Source organism: Mesoplodon bidens (assembly GCF_964165515.1).
Source record: "Mesoplodon bidens genome assembly, chromosome: 7".
In the NCBI taxonomy this organism is placed as follows: domain Eukaryota; kingdom Metazoa; phylum Chordata; class Mammalia; order Artiodactyla; family Ziphiidae; genus Mesoplodon; species Mesoplodon bidens.
This window is the reverse complement of record NC_138164.1, coordinates 60008290-60026485: the sequence shown is the minus strand read 5'-3', so window position 1 is coordinate 60026485 and position 18196 is coordinate 60008290. Positions and strand designations below refer to the sequence as shown.

Genomic DNA, 18196 nt, shown 5'->3' with positions numbered 1-18196 from the left:
TTCTCTGATGAAGTGCTTTTCTCAGAAGTCCACCCACTCCAGGAAGCCTTCCCTGATGCCCTGGTCCACTGCCCCAACCACTCAGCATTATCCAGTGGTGTGCTAGAGAAATTTGTACCTGCTCTCAAGAGCCCTCTGTTAATTTTTCAGGAATTTTGCACGAGGCTGATATCACATTGGTAGTCTGAAACTGGCTGTGGCAGGAGTATTTGTACCACAGAAACTGGCAATGCTGCAAATAAGGGGTTCCCCTCACCCCCGCACCCCCCGCCGAGAGTCAGCTAAATGGTTGAACTTTTACCAGCGCATGACTGGTCATCATCATTAAATCCTAAACTGGGGAATCCTGAGGACTGGGACCCCACCTGACTCCCCTCTGCACCCAGCAAAACCAGGCATAAAAGCCAGTTAACTTTAAAGTGGAGGATGACCTGGGGTCTGGAGAGTATATTTATATTCCTCGTATGAGACCACCACTGAGGCAGCTACTGGGAAGGCAGGTGGCAGAAGAAAACAGGTTGGAGAGAGGACCCTAGTGTGGATGGTGAGAGCTCCCCAGCCTGTATCCCCAACCTCCAACTACACAACGGGGTCTGGCTCAGCAGGTAACAACACCTTTAGTACAAGTTCCAGCCTCAAACTGGCTCCCAGCCTCCAGATGGGTTTATGACATCAGTTCCCAGACGTTCATCCCTTGGGCTGGGCGTCCTCCTCAGAGCTGAGCCCACGGTGGCACTCAGACCACTCCGACTCATCGTGGGAACCTCTGGCTCAGCCCTGACTCCTTACCAGGGTCCTCTGGTCAACTTGCGACCCTGTCCCTCCCAGGTAGCTCAGGCTTGGCTTGGCTGTGTGACCTTGGTTAAGTCACTTTCCTCTCTGGGCCTGTTTCTCCACTTGACTTGATTAGTCTGGAGCCCAGCCTAGGTACCTTGGCAGGCACAGCCAGGTATTTACGTGGGATTCAGGCCAGGGGCAGAACTGGCCCCAAACCCTTGCCTTTCTTAAAACCTTACTCCCCAAATCTCACATACAAATGGTGACTCGGGATGTGGGGACTGTTGAACTCTCTGGACCACAGAGAACAAACTGCGCCCCTGTCAAATGACAGAGCCCTGGGGTCACGGCCCCCTTGACCATCCGGCCTGATTCACTGATGGTCCATATCTGGGGAGACTGTCCCATTTGAACAAGTCTACAGTCCCATCCGACACAAACTGGCACAGGCCCAAGGGGTTCAGGTCCTACAGCCGGATGTCCTTAGTGTTTTCACCACCAGGCGGTGTGGGCTCTGTCTGTCTAGAGTTCTCACTGCTGGCCGAGTCTTCTGTCCTCTTAGTGTCAGTTCTGTTGAACCTGTGCAGGCCCAGCCTGCGGCGAAGCTGGGTGGTAGGGGTGGGGTCTGTGGGTGGCTTGGCATCCCGAGCAAAGCGCACGAGCCTCTGCCCAGCCAGGAAGTAGAGCACAGGGTCAAGGCAACTGTTCGCGCTGGCCAGCGGCCGGGTGACCTTGTAAGCCATGTTGATGGCGTTGAGGGTGTGGCAGCTGAGGTCCAACGAGCGGAAGGAGTAGTAGAGGGTGCGGGTGACGTGGAAAGGCAGGAAGCAGAGGGCGAAGACAGCTAGCACCACGGCGATGGTGCGCACCGACTTGCGCTTGGCCCGCGGCAGGCCCCCCGTGGTCCCGCGGGTTGGCTTTAGCAGCCGCCGAGCCATGAGCACATAACAGACCAGGATGATGGCAAAGGGCACCGCGAACAGCAGGCTCAGCATGATGGAGCTGTAGGCCACGAAGTGGCTGAAGAGCTCGGGCGCCGAGGTGTCGTGGCAGGTAATGCGGCCACCACGTGCACTGGTGGTGACGAAGTAAAGCACGGGTGCCTGGCAGGCCAGCACCAGCACCCACACGGCGATGGCCACTCTGCGGGCGTAGCGGGCCCGGCCCCAGCGCAGCGAGCGCAGTGGACGCAAGACACCCAGGCATCGGTGCACACTGATGCACGTGAGGAAGAGGATGCTGCAGTAAAGGTTGGTGTAGAAGAGGAAGCGCACCAGCTTGCAGAGCATTGTGCTGAAGGGCCAGTGGTCGCCGTGGGCGTAGTAATAGACCAGCAGGGGCAGGGAGGCCGCGTACAGCGCATCCGACATGGCCAAGTGGAACATGTATGTGGTGGAGGCGTTCCAGGTCTTGAGGCGGCACAGGAAGATGTAGAGAGCCACGGCGTTCAGACACAGCCCGAGCACGCACACCACGCCGTAGGACACAGGCAGTAGCACGTACTTGAAGTCCTCATTGAAGCGGCACTTGTAGCCCAGTTCATCCCCATCCCAGGTGCCATTGATGGTGCCATTCCAGAGGCCCGGGCCTGTGGCCATCGCCCTGAAGGGAAGGGGGTGGTGGGGAGAACGGCCATCAGGACCCAGCAGGGAAGCCTGATACCCCCACCTGACCAGGGCCATGCGGGACCCCAAGTGCCCACAGACTCCCTCGGTTAAGATCTGCCCAGCTACGTTCAAGGCTTTTATTGCATCTGATCTGCCTCTCTCCCTGGACCCAGGGGGCCCAGAACCTTGGAACCCAGGAACCTTAAGGATGCATGAGATCCATGAGTGTCAGGATCATATAATTCTCACACTTTGGAACAGGGAGAGGCAGACTACCCCCCTGAGGGCCGAATCCAGCCTACCAGTCTGTTTTTGTAAATAAAGCTTTATTGGAACACAGCCATGCCCATCTGTTTATGTAGAGTTGAATAGTTGTGACAAAGACCATAGGTTCCTCAAAGCCTAAAATACTTATCAGCTTGCCTTAAAAAAAAAAAAAAATCAGTGACCCTGTTCGAGAACATGAGGAACACAGAGTTCTAGATCTAGGACTCTGAGCTCTAGAATCTGAGGATCTGGTCGTCTCAAAGGGGTACCATCTGAGATTCACGGAAAGGGGCCTTTGAGGCTGACTGGGTCCAACTCACACCCAGTGCCCACTGCCTGTTTGTGGCCAGTGGGCAGCCCACACCTTCCTGGTGGCATTAGGAAGTTCTTTCCTTTGGCTCAGTTTTCTTCTCTCTGGGGAGGCTCTGGTCCTGTGCCTGGTATTTTGGTATTTGAGGGAGTATTTCCAAGGGTCTCCCTCTTCAGTCATTCATTCACCTCTCAGCAAATATTTTTAGGCACTCCTATTCTGGTACTTTCTGCATCCGTAAACAGAAGTCCTGTTCCCTGGCCTATGAGGCTACCAGATGGGGCTGTGACCCTCCTGAAGATTCCAGGGAAGTCTGGGGTGTGTAGGTGGTAGTGGGGGCATCGGGGGACTTCTGCTGGGGGGCAAATTCAGCTTCCTACAGGCTTGCCCAGCTTCTCTTCACACATCATCACTACCTTGACCTTCTCCTACCTTGTCCCCAGTGGGCATATAACACAGCCGTGATGCCTGACCACCCAGACAGTGAGCACCTGGAGATCAGGATGGCACCTTCCTCCTCTCCCCACCCCTCCAACGTGACCAATAGCTCTCTCTCTCAGACTATCCCAGTCTGGAAGGCAAAGGTGTGCCCAAAGGTCTCAGAAGGTAGGCTGGAAATCCTAACGGGAGTCCCAGAGGGGCAGGTTTGGGACAAACACAGAGAATAACTTTCTAGCAGTGCGAAGGGGCAGGGGGAGCTGACACTATCCAAGCCCCACTACTACTATGTGTGCTTTATTCATGTGACTTCATTCTATCCTCACAACACAGTTCTGGGAGCCAGGTTATCATGCCCAGGTTTCCGATAAAGAGGCTGAGACACAGATCATTCAAGTAACTTGGCCCAGGTCACAGGCTGGGGATAGGCTGCAATTCCTATCTGGGTCCATCCCACAATGGAAGGGGCTGTAGGAGGAGGTAGTGAACTCTCTGCTTATGGGGGTATGCAAGCATCTCTCTAGCAGAGTCTGCAGAAGGGCTTGTGCCCTATGTGTGGGTGTGTCTGGGATGACAGAAAGGGCAGATGTCATGTGTGTCCTCCCCACCCTGAGAATCTGGGGCTGTAAAATCCCTTTCATTTTGGAACCTGGGGTCCTGAGAGGCTGGGGCTCAGAGATTCTGCAGGGCCGGTGACATCCACTCCCTTAGACACTGAGCTTCTTGCCCAGCCTGGTCTCCCAGAAGCAGCCTGAGGCCCGTGAAGTTAAGATTAGGGGGGGTGAAGGACACACTGCTCCCTCAGCTTCTTTCTTTCCCCAGAACCCTCCCCTCCCCCCATCTTCCCTGCCTCCTATTGTCAGCAAAGATGCTACCAGGAGGCAGGGAGCCTGCACTTGTGACCTCCCTCCCACGGACACAGGTTCCTCCCCAAGGAGCTGGGGCAGATCCAGGGTGAGGAGGTAGGTATAGGGTTGGGGTGGGGGGTGCTGGCAGGGTCAAACTGCTGGGACCCCTCTGGCCTGGGGCCAGGACTCAGGACCCAGCATTAAAGCACTTCCTACATCCCACTCCACTCCTTGCAGCCCAGTGTCACCTCCACCCTTGCTGCTGGAGCCACTGCATCAGCCTCCCTGTCTCCAGCCTCAGTCCCCCCAGTCCAGAGGGGTCTCTGGAAAAGACAAAGTCATTCTCCTGCTTGAAACCTCCTGTGGCTCCTGTCTGCTCTCAGGAGAAAACCCAGCCCTTCGGTCTGGTACCAGAGGTTTTCATAATCCAGCCTCTGTCACCAGACGCATCCCCTGTGACCTGCAGTTTCCTGAACGTACCCAATGCTTTTCGCCTCCCAGTCTTATGTTGCTCCTTCAATCTGGAATCCATTCACACCCCTCGCCTCCACCTGTTGAAATTACAACTCTATCCGTCAGCGCAGCAAACTCCAGTGATTAAGAAGAACCCGGCCTCCGGACACAGACTGCCTTTGTTCCCTCATCTGTAAAATGAGGTGATTAACAGAACCTATATCACAGGGCTGCTGTGAGGATTAGGTAATTCGTGTAAAACGTTTGGAGCCATGCCTGGCACGCGGTAGATACACTGTGTGTTACGAGCTTTGAGGCTCAGCTTACCTGCGGCTTTTTCCTGAAATATTTGGGGAGCTCTCTCAGGCCAGGGGTGGAGGAGAGACAGAAGGTCCTGGAGGCTGTGAAGCAGGTGAGTGTGGTGGACCAGGGGAATGACTCCAAGGCCCAAGCTGGGGTCAGGCCTGGGGACCCCGTGAGGGGAGAGGTCTGAGAGCTGTTTGGGAGGGAGGCTGGAGAGACTGGCCCAGAGGGAGTCTGGATGGAGGAGGGGCCGGGATGCCTCAGGCTCAGGGGTTGGGAGGAGGGGGAACTCAGTGTCAGGCATGGTAAGTGTGAGATGGCACATCATGGACTGTGGGGAAGGGCGAAGGCTGGGACCACCAGGTCTGGTGCACTGGGAGATGAGCAAGAGTTGCTGGCTCACAGGAGCTGTAGGAGGAGCCTGGAAGCCCAGGTGTGAGACTAAGGATCTGTGGAGGAGCCATTCCCCCTGGGGACACCGGCGTGGGGTGTCCAGCTCTGCCACAGAGCCCCAGATGACATCAGGTATTTCCTGCCCTCCTGAGGTTCAGACGTCTCATGGGCTGAATCCCCTGGCCTGGTAGAACTGTGGTCCTCACACTTCCCCCATGAGGTGCCCTGCCTGCTGGAGACAGGGAGGGGGGCCCCTCTGTACTTCCTGCTCAGGCAACACCCCCCCAGCCCCCCCTCCCCACTGCTGCTCTGCTCCTGCCCAGGAGCTGAGGCCTGCTGGGTCTCTCCTCAGAGTCGGGGTCAGGGCCTTCATCTTCTCTTCCTGGTCAACATCTCATTGCTCTACACAGTTTCTTGCTAATTACTCATGATGGAATCTCTGACGCTGGTGAGAGGGGCGGAAACTTCCCTAAGTCTCTCATGAGCCAAGGGAGCTGCCCTTTCCACCTGTTTTAAGACATCCTGACCTCCACCCTCACAGGCCAGCTGGGGACTCTATCATTGTGGTCCCTGTCCAGACTGACCCTGCCTGTCCTCTCCCTCCGCAGGCTGGCCCACCAACCTGTGAGTACATCTTTCCTGCCCCACCCGCTCTGACCAGCCCCTGCTTATAGAGACAGCCAAGTGCCCAGCCCTCTCCCTCAGCCCTCTCCACTGCCTCTCCTGACCCCTGATGCCCTTGGGGCCTCACTCCCAGCTCCCCAGGACCAGCTCCCACCTAACTTAGTCCAACACCACTCACCAGCCCCTCTGTGTCCAGTTCTGGCTGGCCCTGCGCTCAAGAGCTCCTAGTGTGGAGGGAGATGTCAGCCATGTAAGTGCCTGCCAGGCTTTCCTGCCTTTGTGTATTGCTGTGCTTTCTGTCTAGAAAGCCTTTCCAGACCCACACACACTGCACGCTATCCTGCCCATCCCTCAAGGCTCTTCTCAAATGTCACCTGTCTCTGAGGCTTTCCCCCTCCATCACTAATCCTCCAGGGCATTCCTCACACCCTGCTGGGAATTTGTCCTTCCACTCTCTACCCCAACACATTCCAGGTGCTCCTGGAGGACTGGGTCCCTCTGATTCCTTTCTCTGGCCCTATCATCCAGCAAGAAGCCTGATCCAAAGCCGGTATGACATGAATGAGAGAATGAATGAATGAGTGAGTGAATGAATGAATGAATAAGTGAAGCAAGCACAAGAGCTATGGGAGGCCAGAGGAGGCTAAGCTTTATGATGGTGGCTCTCCTTTCTCTTATCCCTCTGAGGACATTTCAGAGGACAATGACATTGAAGGATTTCTCAGCTGCTGATCCGAGGTGGCCAGGGGCCACACCAGCCCTCCAGGGGCCCAGCCCACCTGAGGCCTGCTCCTGCCCTAGGCAGGCTCCTGGACTGTCTCTCTTTCAAGAGCCCTGCTCTACTCTGGACACATCAGAGAAATGCCAGAGGGAGGGGAACCGGACCCAGGCATTCTTGAGATGGGTCAGCTCTCTGATCCACATTCCTTTACCTCACCCATCTCTGGCTCAGGTCATAGGTCAGTCTGGATCAGGAGCTCCTGATCCTAGATCATCGCCTCCCTTCACTTTGTAGGGGTCAAGTCTGGGCTGAGCAACTTCCCTGCAGCATCATCATTTCATCCCTCACCTCATTCCTTGGCAGATGCCGCCATAGAGGTTAAGCTATTTGTTCAAGGTCATATTGCCAGGAATTGGAAAGATTGGGTTTGATACGCAGGGCTGTCTGGCTCTGAAGCCTGAATTCATCACAGCCTGGGATGGAGGGAGCAGGGCACAGATCCCCTTGATTTACCCCCAGTTCAGTGTGTACACATGCACGAGTGCATCAGCCCCAGCCTCCCAGCCTCCCAGCCAGTAGACCCTGCCCTTGCACGCCCATACCTGACCAGCCCCTGCTGTCGCTGTCAGGATGCTCAGCGCAGGCTCAGGTTCCTCACTCATGAATGCACCCGCCTGGACCCCTGGACTGAGCTGCAGGGAACTCTGTGGGAAACAGGAAAAACAGGTCCCCTGGCCTGGGGCCTCGCCCAGCTTCCAGCATTTCTCAGGGCAGGCAGTGCCTGGGCTCCTGGGACAGGGAGGTGGAGACAGCTTGGGCTCTGGGTCACGGGAAGTCAGCCAGGCCGAGCCTTCCCCGGGCTGCCTCTTCTGCTCCAATCTTGGTCTGAAAGAGGCAAAGAGGTGAGCTGGTGTGCTTGTCGCGGTAGGCCGGAGTGCCCTCTGCCCACCCTCACCCCCTAGCCGTCCACCCTTAGCTCACATGTTCTAGGGACGGTTGTTCCCAGCCTTCAGGCCCAGGTCCCCTTTCACGGGAGGGTGGCTCTGCCAGGCAGGGTCTCCCCCATAGCCTGCAGAGTTGAGCTGAGCCTCCAGTGCCCCCTCCCTTGGTCCTGGTCTGGAAACAGTCAATACCCTCCTTGCCCAGTGTACACTCGACAGTACTCTGGCCAACCTAGTTCAGCTCAAGCTGGGTCTCTATCTGGAATATCCTTCCTCCCTCATCCCACCTCTAACCATTCCTCCATAGGTGTTGTAAACACACAAGGACACACACAGGCATGGACACACCTAGATACACAGATTACACAGAGATGTACACAGTCATACTCAGATGTATACACAGTATACACACACACACTCTCTCTCACATACCCAGAGTCTTAAACAGTCAGGGCCTGGAACAGCCTTTAGAAATCACCTCTGCCAACCTCCTATTTGACAGAGGAGGAAACCAAGGCCCAAGACCTCACAATAAGCCAGGGACAGAGCCAAGAGCAGAACCCAGGTCTGGATTCTGGCCCTAGTTTTATGTCTTGCCTGGAGCCCCTCCCACAGAGCAGGCACAGTGCTTCAGTGAGGGGATGGTGACCTGGTGGAGGAACGCCTCTGTGTGGGCAGGTCCCAGCAGAACCTCAGACCCATCTCAGAGAAGAAGAACATCCCCTTCCTTTTTCTCCCGGTTTCATTTCCCTGCAATGGGAGAGTGGGGTCTGAGACAGCTGAGCCAGGTCCCCAAGCTGGAAGTACAATGCAAGCATGGGGGAAAGAGGGGAGAGGAGATGGGTGGCTGCAGGAGTAGGGCGGGGGAGGGGGCACTGGAAAGGCCCTGGACCACCGTTTTCCCAGTGCACCTTGCCCCAGGAGTCTCAGGCTGACATTGGCCAGCAGGCTGGTAGCTGTTTGCCAGTCTGTTCTGGAGTCTAGTGACAAAGTGAAAGAAAGAGCTTCACCTTTTCACCAACTCCACCCAGGGTCACACCCAGTCTTCTCCTAGGGAGATATCTTCACTCAAAAGACTAAGGTAGGGCTTCCCTGGTGGCGCAGTGGTTGAGAGTTCGCCTGCCGATGCAGGGGACGCGGGTTCGTGCCCCGGTCCGGGAGGATCCCACATGCCGCGGAGCGGCTGGGCCCGTGAGCCATGGCCGCTGAGCCTGCGCGTCCGGAGCCTGTGCTCCGCAACGGGAGAGGCCACAACAGTGAGAGGCCCGCATAACGCAAAAAAAAAAAAAAAAAAAAAAAAGACTAAGGTAGAACAACGCACGTTCTCAAAGCCACTCTCCCATTTCTGAGAAGGGTCTCTACCATCCATCCTTCCAGGCTTCAAAGCTCCAGTATACCCTTGACAAGCTCTCTCTTTCCCACACATGTGAAACCATCACTCACCAAGCCCTGTCAGTTCGACCAATGCAGTGGCTTAGATGTGCCACTCTTCCCGACCCCATGGTTTGGGGCCTGCATTTCTCCTCCAGACCATTGCACTAGCCTACTTACTGGTCTCCCTGCCTCCATCCCTGCCCCTCCTGTCCATCTTTCATACTGCAGTTATGGGTCTTCCTAAACCACACATCTGACCACATACTATGGAGCTCAAAATCCTTCCATGGCTCCCCATTGCCCTCAGGTTGACATCTAAGTTCCCGAGCCTGGCACTCAAGGCCCTGCTGATCTGGTGCCTGCCGTCCTCCACACTACTCTCCCTCTCCGCCTCCACCCTCATCTTTCTGTCTCCAACACAGCAAAAGCAGTCCCATGGTCATATCTTTGCTTAGGGATACCCTCCCTATCTTCAAACAGCTATGTCATAACAAGAATTGAATGCCTTATTTGTGCCAAGTTCCATGTTAGATGGCTCCATCAACCTCTTCTCGTTTAGTCCTGAGAATTTCAGAGAGGTTGAATGACCTCTCCAGGGTCACATAGCTAGCAAATGGCAGAGCAGCCCCGGTCTGTCTGACTTTAGGAGCTATGCCCCTGACTGTAAGCAGATAGGGTAGGGGTTCCCCAGAGAAAGAAAACCAGGCATGGCTTTCTTGGCATAAGAGAAGCCAGATTAGGCCTAGGATTTAAGCCTGGCCAAAAATGCTTGCCCTTGAACAGGTCTCAGTAATTAATGATCTTAAGGGCAAGAGAAGTAGCAAAGCAAATACGGTAAATCAGTTGTAAAGATTCCCAGCTCTGTTTGAATGGTAAAAATTAGCCTTAGGGCTTCCCTGGTGGCGCAGTGGCTGAGAATCTGCCTGCCAATGCAGGGGAAATGGGTTCGAGCCCTGGTCTGGGAAGATCCCACATGCCACGGAGCAAGTAGGCCCGTGAGCCACAATTACTGAGCCTGCACATCTGGAGCCTGTGCTCCGCAACAAGAGAGGCCGCGATAGTGAGAGGCCCCGCGCACCGCGATGAAGAGTGGCCCTCACTTGCTGCAACTGGAGAAAGCCCTCGCACAGAAACGAAGACCCAACACAGCTATAAATAAATAAATAAATAAAAATTAAAAAAAAAAAAAAAGATTAGCCTGAAGCACTTTCTTGAGCAGTTCTGCAAAATTTAAACCCCCCTTGAGGGCTCAACCACCAGATCAACTGGAACCTAAGGAATGATGATGATGACCCTTTCTGACTTGAGCCCTCAGTCAGCTAAAGCTTGGACCCTGTCAACCTTTGCCCCAATTATATGCTGAGTTCTCTGCTCATATCCCTTGCAAGTGAACACGCATGTACCCTTAGCTTAAAACTCCCCCAATTTTGCTGTTCGGTGAGACACTGCTTTGGGAAAGGTCCCCGGTGTTCTCCTTACTTGCTGCAAGTAGTAAGTACTTCCCTCTCCCGCTCTTTGGCTTGGTTGTATCTTTTGGCTTGATGCCCACAAAGAGGTGAACCCAGTTTTGGAGTAACTACCTCATACCCTCCAAAGCCAGGATCCTCTCTTCCAGGAAGCTACCTGACCAGCCCTCTTTGAGCCTCACAGTTTTGCCTGTCTGATTAATTCTCCACCGGAGGGAACGTCTTACTGGCAGGGCCCAAGATCTACTCTTCCTGGTAGTTCCCCACTGTGAAGCAGCCATGATGGTTACTGTACCCATCTTACAGTTAAAAAAAAAAAAAATCAAGGCCAGAAAGGGTAGCCCAAGATCTCACCCAAGGTCACCAATAAGCCAAGGGCAGAGCCAAGCCTAGCATGCAGACTGACTACCCTCTCCCTTAACCTGGCTCTGCCTCTATCCCACACTGGGTCTTTCTCCCTGTGGTCCCAGGCTAGTGAGCCCAAAGCCAGGAGGAGTGGCTGGGGCAGTTCCAAGGCTGGTTGCAGAATTTCCAAGGTGGTTGGACAACATTCCAGCTTCTCTACTAGGGTGGCTCTGGAATGTACTGCCTGCTTGACACCCACCTGGCTGGCCCTGTCCAGTTTGGCAGGGGAAAGTGACCCATCACCATTCTGGAAACGCCTGCTGCCTGCCTCTGCTGGGTGGAGTGCTGTGAAGGGAAAACAGAGGCTCTGGATCCAGAACACCATTGAGGGGCAGGGGAGGGCACTGGGCAGGTGGGAGATCACAGTTCTGCCATTCTCAGCTATAGGATCTGGACAAGCCTCAGCTCCACAACTTAACTCTCAATTTCCTTGCAATCTAAGAACAGTACCTGCCTCGTAAGTTTGTCGAGATAACTAAAGGAGATGATTTAGACTCATTTTGTGAAATAATTGAAAGAGATATGATTTTAGCACATGAAGAAGGCAGGGAGGATGGGAGTGTCCCAGGAGGATAAGAGGGGCAGGAAACCCACAGGTATTATGGGCAGAGTAGCAAGGTCACAGCCAGACTGACCACAGATCAAGGTTCCCACACTGAAGGCTATCCTCAGAAGGGAGGGCAGCTTAGGGAGCCCCAGCAGGACTTATACCCCACCATACCCCATCACTCACTCACCCTTTACAGGGGCTGCCATACCTACACCTGTCCCTGTGCAGGGCACTTAGGGACTCTGAGGTGGGTCAGACCCTTCCATGATCTTGAGGAGCTCACTGTCGAGGCTGAGGGTGGAGGGAAGAGGACAGGGGAAGAACCAGAAATAGTCAGCGACAACTTAAGGTGATGAGAGCTGAAGGAACCAAGAGGGCCGCTAATGGGAATGGGGCGGGGGGAGTGATCAGGGAAGGCTTCCTGGAGGAGAGGACACCTGCCTTTGGAAGATGGGTAGGAGTCAAGAGGGTGGAGAGAGAAGAGGAGGAGAGTGAGCGAAAACTGGGGCAATATGTTTGGGAAACTGTCAGTCATCCCTGTGGCTCGAGGGGAGTAGAGAGGGCAAGGGGGGTTGGAGGACAGGAAGAATCTTGGAAGTCATCCTCTGTCCCCTCCCAATGTCCTCCATGGGGCTGAAGGCCAATAGGCCCCCAGCCTTGCCTGGTGTGCTTTCTGCACCACAAACACTGGGGCTTGTCTGGGGAAATAGCTAAGGGCTAACCTCAGATGTTATCAGCAGGTGCTGTTGTAGTGTGAAGCCTCTGCAGCCTCCTCTGGAGGCCCTGGGTCTCTGTAGCCCCTTCTGGAATCTCTCTCCCCCTTGGGAGCCCTCAGGATCCTGACCGTGGGAGCCACCCATTGGGGTTGAGCTCAGAGCATCTGAGTGTGTGGGTCTCAGGTCAGCTAGGCTGGTCCTCCCACCATACAGATCAGGAAACTGAGACTCCTGAAGAGGAAGGGCCTTATCAAGGTCTGGTCTTCTAATTTTCAGTGTGGGGTTGAGCACCCCCAAACCCACTCCAGGGCAGGACTCCAAGCCATCTGATCCACCTCTGACACAGCACAGCCCTGGACAGTTGCTAAACTGAACAAGTTCAGAACCACAATGCCCTGGACTCCACCCCAATCCATCACACCCGAATGCCTCCAGCCATACTCAAGAGGCAAGAACCCTGGGTTCAGGCTCCAACTTGGAACCATCCATGCTGTGCAATCTTGGTCAAGTCAGTTCCACTCTCTGAGCCTCAGGTTCTTCACTGGTCAGACAGGGAGAATCACTGCTACATAAGACAGCTCATGAGGAATGAGCAAGATAAGGGGGCAGGTGGGTGCTCCGTGGGTCTAGCAGATCATGCGCTGTCCTAATGTAGAGGCTGTATCTGCCCATCTTGGCAAAGAGACCCCGAAACACTTCTCAGCAGGGGGCCTTACCAGGTGACCTAGCAGAGGAGCAGGGGTCATGGTCAGAGGAGTCAGGGAAGCCTCCTAGAAGGGGCCATGATCAGGTCTGTGGAGAAGCAGGAAGGGTCCAGTTTCAGAGGAAAGAGGGAGAATGGAGACTCCAAGGTAGAAAAAGGGACAAAAGTGTTGGCCAGCATATACGTGAGCCTGTGATTCTGATTGTCTCACTCAGAGTGCTTCCAGGATTTGGAGTTCATTGGTTCTTACAGTCCAATTCCAAGAGTCTCTGTTTCCAGGGGTGAATGCTAAATGTTTCTTCACTTCTGTTATTCATTGCTTCTGATAGCTTTGGTTTTGAGATTTTCAGAACCACAGGAGTCTAGACCCTCAGAGTAACACAATCACAAATCGCTTTCCCAGGAGCCACAGTGTCTCAACAAACACTTGCTAATACCCCCATATGCCCAACCTCGGCAAGACCCTGCAAACCCAGACTCAGATCAGACTCTGTCAGGCCCTTGAGGAGCTCCAGTCCGTATGGGGAGAAAGACACAGACATGGACCAAGTCCGCTTGAGTGATTAAGCCATGACTAAGGGAAGCCCTGGGGATATGGAATCCAGAGTAACCTCTAACTGGTGTGGGGAGGCAGTCAGGGAGAGCTTCCCTGAGGAGGGGTCATTTGAGCTGGGACTTGAAGGATGATATGGAGTTTGTCAGGTAGACAAAAAGGTAGGAAAGCACTGAAGGCAGAGAAGGGAGCATGTGCAAAGACACCGTGGTGTGACAGTGTGGCCTCTTGGGGGAAGACTGGGGGGTCATGGGAAGTTGGAGTGGAGGGTTAGGTGGCACAGAATGTGGGAGGGCCTGCAGGTCTCACATGAAAAGGCTTGAAGGCCAGGTTGAGGCCTCAATCCCGAGGACAATGAGGAGCCATGGCAGGGCTTAAGCAGGGAAGGACATGGTAGGAGTTGATCTTTGCAAAGATGGTGCCACATGGAAGTTGGATAGGAAAGGGGGGTCAGAAAGGAGGGATCGAGAAGGAGACTACACACATAATGGTCCAGTGAGGGGAGCTGATCCCTTGGCCCTGGATTTCCTTGTGAGATGGAAAGCATCCTTGCTGGCCCATAGCCCAGCCACAGCAAGACTCCTCCCACAAGCTGAGGCTGGGGAGATTGGGCGCTCACCAGGAAGCTGTAGCAACACCAGGATCCTCCCCAAGGCAGGGGAAGAGGAGAGGAGAGGGCCTCAAGAAGTCTGAGGGAGGCCCTCCTCCCATGCTCCAGTGCCCAGGCAGTGTCATTGTCACTGTGATGACAGGGCACCAGGGTAGAGCACCAAGGAGGAAGCAGCTGCCCAGAAGGGCCTAGGTTGCCCACCTTCCCAGCAGGGACTCCAGCTACTCACTGGACCAGACACAACTCAGGCCTTGGAGGTGGCATGACAGAGGCGTAGAGGAACCCTCTGCTCAAGGACCAACTGTATCTCTCCACGGAGCAAGATCTTCCTCTTCTATTATACACCTACTTTCACCTGGTTATTCATTTCCCAAACACTCACTGGCACCGTCTCTGTACCCAGCCTGTGCTGGGTGATGTGGACAGAGAGAGACAGTGGGCCTGGCCTGGCCTAGTCCTGCAACTGACCTCTAGGATGAGTACAGAGGTCAGGGAAGGCCCCCATAGCCAGTCTCCCAATGGTTGGGAGAGGCCAGACCTGAGGACACAAAGGCAGGCCTCAGAGGAAGGTGTGGGTCAAAAGGTACACCAGACAGACCCACAGAAGGAAGTTTGGGGAGAGGAAAGATTTCACCGGGGTAACTGCACCCCCTCTCACCCAGATCAGCAAGGCTTCTCCAGCCCTGTGGGCAGCCTGAGCAGATACTATCTTACCAGCAGCTGGGTAATCAGGCCACAAGCAAGAACTGAAGACATGTTTTCAGGATGGAATTCAAACTTCCCTCAGCCTGAAAACTAGAGGACCTGGCCTCACCCAGATGGGGCTTCTGTCTTGGATGGGGAGGGATAAGCTAGATAGGGCAGGTAGGCAGGAATCCCAGCTTTCACCAGCTTTGTGACTTTGGTCAAGGTGCTCTCTGAGCCTTTATTTCCTTATCTGCAAAATGCGAGTAATAATTCCTCCCTTACAGGGTTGGTGGAAGATAAAACGAAGTACATTTATAAAATGTTACTAGTAAGCTGTCTCTGCAGAGAGGGCAAGGAGAGGAAGGCTGTCAATAGTTAAAATTCCAATAACCAGCACGATCCCTCACTATTGCATTTGTGTTCTTGTATCGTCTTCAAAATGCATTTAGGCCTATAAGTATCACGCGCCTCCCCTGTGCATTGCATTTTACAGCTTACAAGGCCCTTTCCTAGACAGTGTCTTAAGAATCCTCATAGCAACCTGCATTCGAAGACACAAGGACCATCATGCCCAATTTACAGATGGCAAAACTGACACCTAAAGGGGCACAGTGGCTCCTCATAGCCAGGAAAGAAACCAAATCAAAGACTTCACAGGGTCACCTATGAGGACTTGGTGATGTTCTCACACTCTTTTTAGCTGGTCCTTGGAGGATCCAGAAACCTCAAAGCTCTGTGCACCCTGGGCAGGAGGAGGACAAGAAAGGAGGGGCCATAGCCTCACTCTGCAGTCCAAGCTTGGCAACCATTTGTGAGTGTCACCCACTGTGACACTCCAACCCCTCCAACCAGACCACAGGACAGCCCAAGGTAAGACGAAGTGGAGGGTGAAAAGCCTTTCGTGCCAGCTGCCCCACCCACCCCGACAAATACTCTCAATTCAAGACTTCACTGGTTCTGGCCTCCTTTTAGAGGCCGGCAGGGCAAGAACTGTCCCAAGGTCACCCAGCATGTTGGGAGCAAAGCTGGGATGAGATCAGTTTCAAGTCTCCTGGCTCCTACTAGGGGAGGGGGAGTCCTAACTCTCCCCAAATTCCTCAGCAAGAACATATGAGGACTCAGAGAAGTGTTTGGCCAAGGGGACAAGGGCTCCAACTTTAAATAATGCCTGGATGGTTCTGGTGTCAATCTCACAAATGCCCTAACCTTCACGTACTCAACACTACTCAATCCATTCTCCACGCTGCAACCAGAGAGATCTTTCTGAAATGCTGTTCTGACCATGCCCTGCTCACAAAACTTCCAAGGCTCCCTATTGCCTTCTGGATGAAATCCAAGTTTTCAGCTTGTACACCCTGAGTCCTGTAGTGCCCCAGGACACACTGTTCTGACAATCTGTGCACCCATTCTGGTGACCTGATTCTGGTTTCCCCTTCTTTGTAATGACATGGAGCTCCACTGTAGACAAGCTTTCACTGGGGAAGCTGAGGACAGGGGGCAGGGGTTAGGGACTGCTGCTGCTCTCCCAGTTTAGCTCAGCACTGTGCAGGGTCCTGGCAACACAAAAATGAGTGAGACCCAGTTCCTGCCCTCCAGGGGTCCCCAGACCTTGGGAGAGGGAAGGAGGAGACAGACAGAGACCATAACAAGGTGGGACCAGGGCTGTCAGCACCAGGACTGCAAGAGCCCAGAAGAGGCTCCAACCCAGCTGGGGGAATCAAGGAAGGCTTCCCAGAGGAGGGGGCATCTGAGCTGGTCTCCAAGGCTGGGTAGTTCTCCAACTGAAGAAGATGAGAGTAGGAGGGCATTTCAGGCAGTGAGTATAGAATATGCAATGGTCCAGAAGCAAGAAACTGACTACTGTGCACAGCAGATTACATGCATTTACTAGAGGGTAAAGAGTCAGTCAGGAGAGGTGGCTGGAGAAGGTGGCAAGGACCAGTTCTCAGGGGCCTTGAGTCCCAGGCCAAGGGGCTCAGGCTTAGTCCAGTGGAAGTCCTGTGAAAGTTTAGCCCAAGGAGGAGAATGATTGGGATTTGGGTTTCAGGAAGTTCCCTCCAGGAACTGATCTCCCCACCCCCAAGCATTGAGCCTGCCCAGGAGGATATTTGTGTTGAACATGACCCACACACCAGCTCCTCAACAGTCCTCATGCTCCACATCATTATTACTCCCCCTTTACAGACGAGGCCACTGAGGCTCAGAGAAGGGACATGGCTTGCCCACGGTCACACAGTGTACAAGGCACGATGGAGTATACCCAGAGAGCTTTTAGGGGGCTCTGTCTGCTCAAAGACTCTCTTTCCCAACCGCTCCCACCAATAGATAGCTGAGACTTTATCTGGGCCCCACCCTGACCCTCAAAAGCTCCCCATTATTCCAACCTAGATCCCAAACAGAGTAGGCACTTCAGGCTGTGGGCCCAGGGAAGCTGGGGATGCATGATGAAAGGAACAGCTACCATCAGTCCCACAGACTCCAAACTGGCAGTTCTGGTCCGCAGCAGGGCCTGGCTTTTGGGTCTGGCTCCTGGCGACCCCAAGCCTGACACCTGCGGCCCTAGTTGGGGTGGGGAGAGAGGGAACTGTCTTTCTCCAGACTGACCCTTCGTACCGCAGCCTGCCAGATTAAAACTGCCCTGACAGAGGGTTAACTGTCCTAGGCCACTGCTCTGCCACCCCCAAGTCTCGCCGATGCCCAGGCGAGGTTGCCCCCCAGAGCGCCCCTGGAGGGAGGGGGCTCAGCGGGCTTCCAAGGTTGGCCTGTCTCTGGCCCTGGTCCCACGCTGCCGGGGCGCCCACACCAGAGCGCAAACACAAACAGGTTCCACAGGTTCAGCAACTCGACCCTGCAGGGGCGCGCGCACTCACCCAGTGACACACAGACTTTCCCAACTACGCGGACGCACATTCACCCGGGTATCCGTGCGGGTATCCGTCCACATTCCCCAAGATCGAAGCTCCGGTGGAGACCCAGCTCTACCACGGACCTGCCGGAGCGCTCACATCGGCTGGGAACCGCGCCTCCTCGGCCAGCCCCGCGCGCTCCGCTCTGCCTGCACGGTGCCGGCTGAGCCGCCACCGGCCGCGTACCCGGGCCCGCCCGCCGCCGTCTCTTCGTCTCCGGGCCCTGCAGGCGGCCCGCCCTCACCTCGCAGGGCGCTCGTCAGCCCGCAGTGCCCCGGCCGCTACTCCCAGTTGCCAGCGCCGGCGTCCAGTCGCCGCGGCGGTGACCCACGTGCCTGAGAGCCCCGCCCGCCCCGCCCGGCTTCCTACCCTGCCGGGTCAGGCCGGGGGCGGGACGGACTCTGGACAGACCCAGGCACAGCCATCACCACCTCCCGTCCCGACAGACACTCCGCCAACCACTTGGGGACGCTGCCGGGCGATAGGGCCGCGGGGTCAGGGCGTCCGCTTCGAGTGCTGCCCGGGGAGGGGCTGGCAGCGACTG

At 55.0% G+C, this 18196-nt stretch overlaps 1 protein-coding gene across 5 annotated transcripts; it reads right to left on the bottom strand.

Moving 5' to 3' along the window:
• Window positions 1-42: 42 nt before the first annotated feature.
• P2RY2 (purinergic receptor P2Y2) lies at window positions 43-18196 on the bottom strand. 5 transcript variants are annotated; one of them, XM_081240813.1, is made up of 4 exons: window positions 17617-18196; window positions 7344-7626; window positions 4728-4798; window positions 43-2379 (listed from the first exon to the last, which is right to left on the bottom strand). In XM_081240813.1, exon 4 carries the CDS (start codon window positions 2373-2375, stop codon window positions 1245-1247), a length of 1131 nt encoding a protein of 376 aa, XP_081096939.1. In that variant the 5' UTR covers window positions 2376-2379; window positions 4728-4798; window positions 7344-7626; window positions 17617-18196; the 3' UTR covers window positions 43-1244. The 5 variants fall into 5 exon arrangements, with proteins under 5 accessions (XP_081096939.1, XP_081096935.1, XP_081096936.1 ...); XM_081240809.1 differs by lacking the exon at window positions 4728-4798; XM_081240810.1 differs by lacking the exon at window positions 4728-4798 and having other exon boundaries at window positions 17661-18196.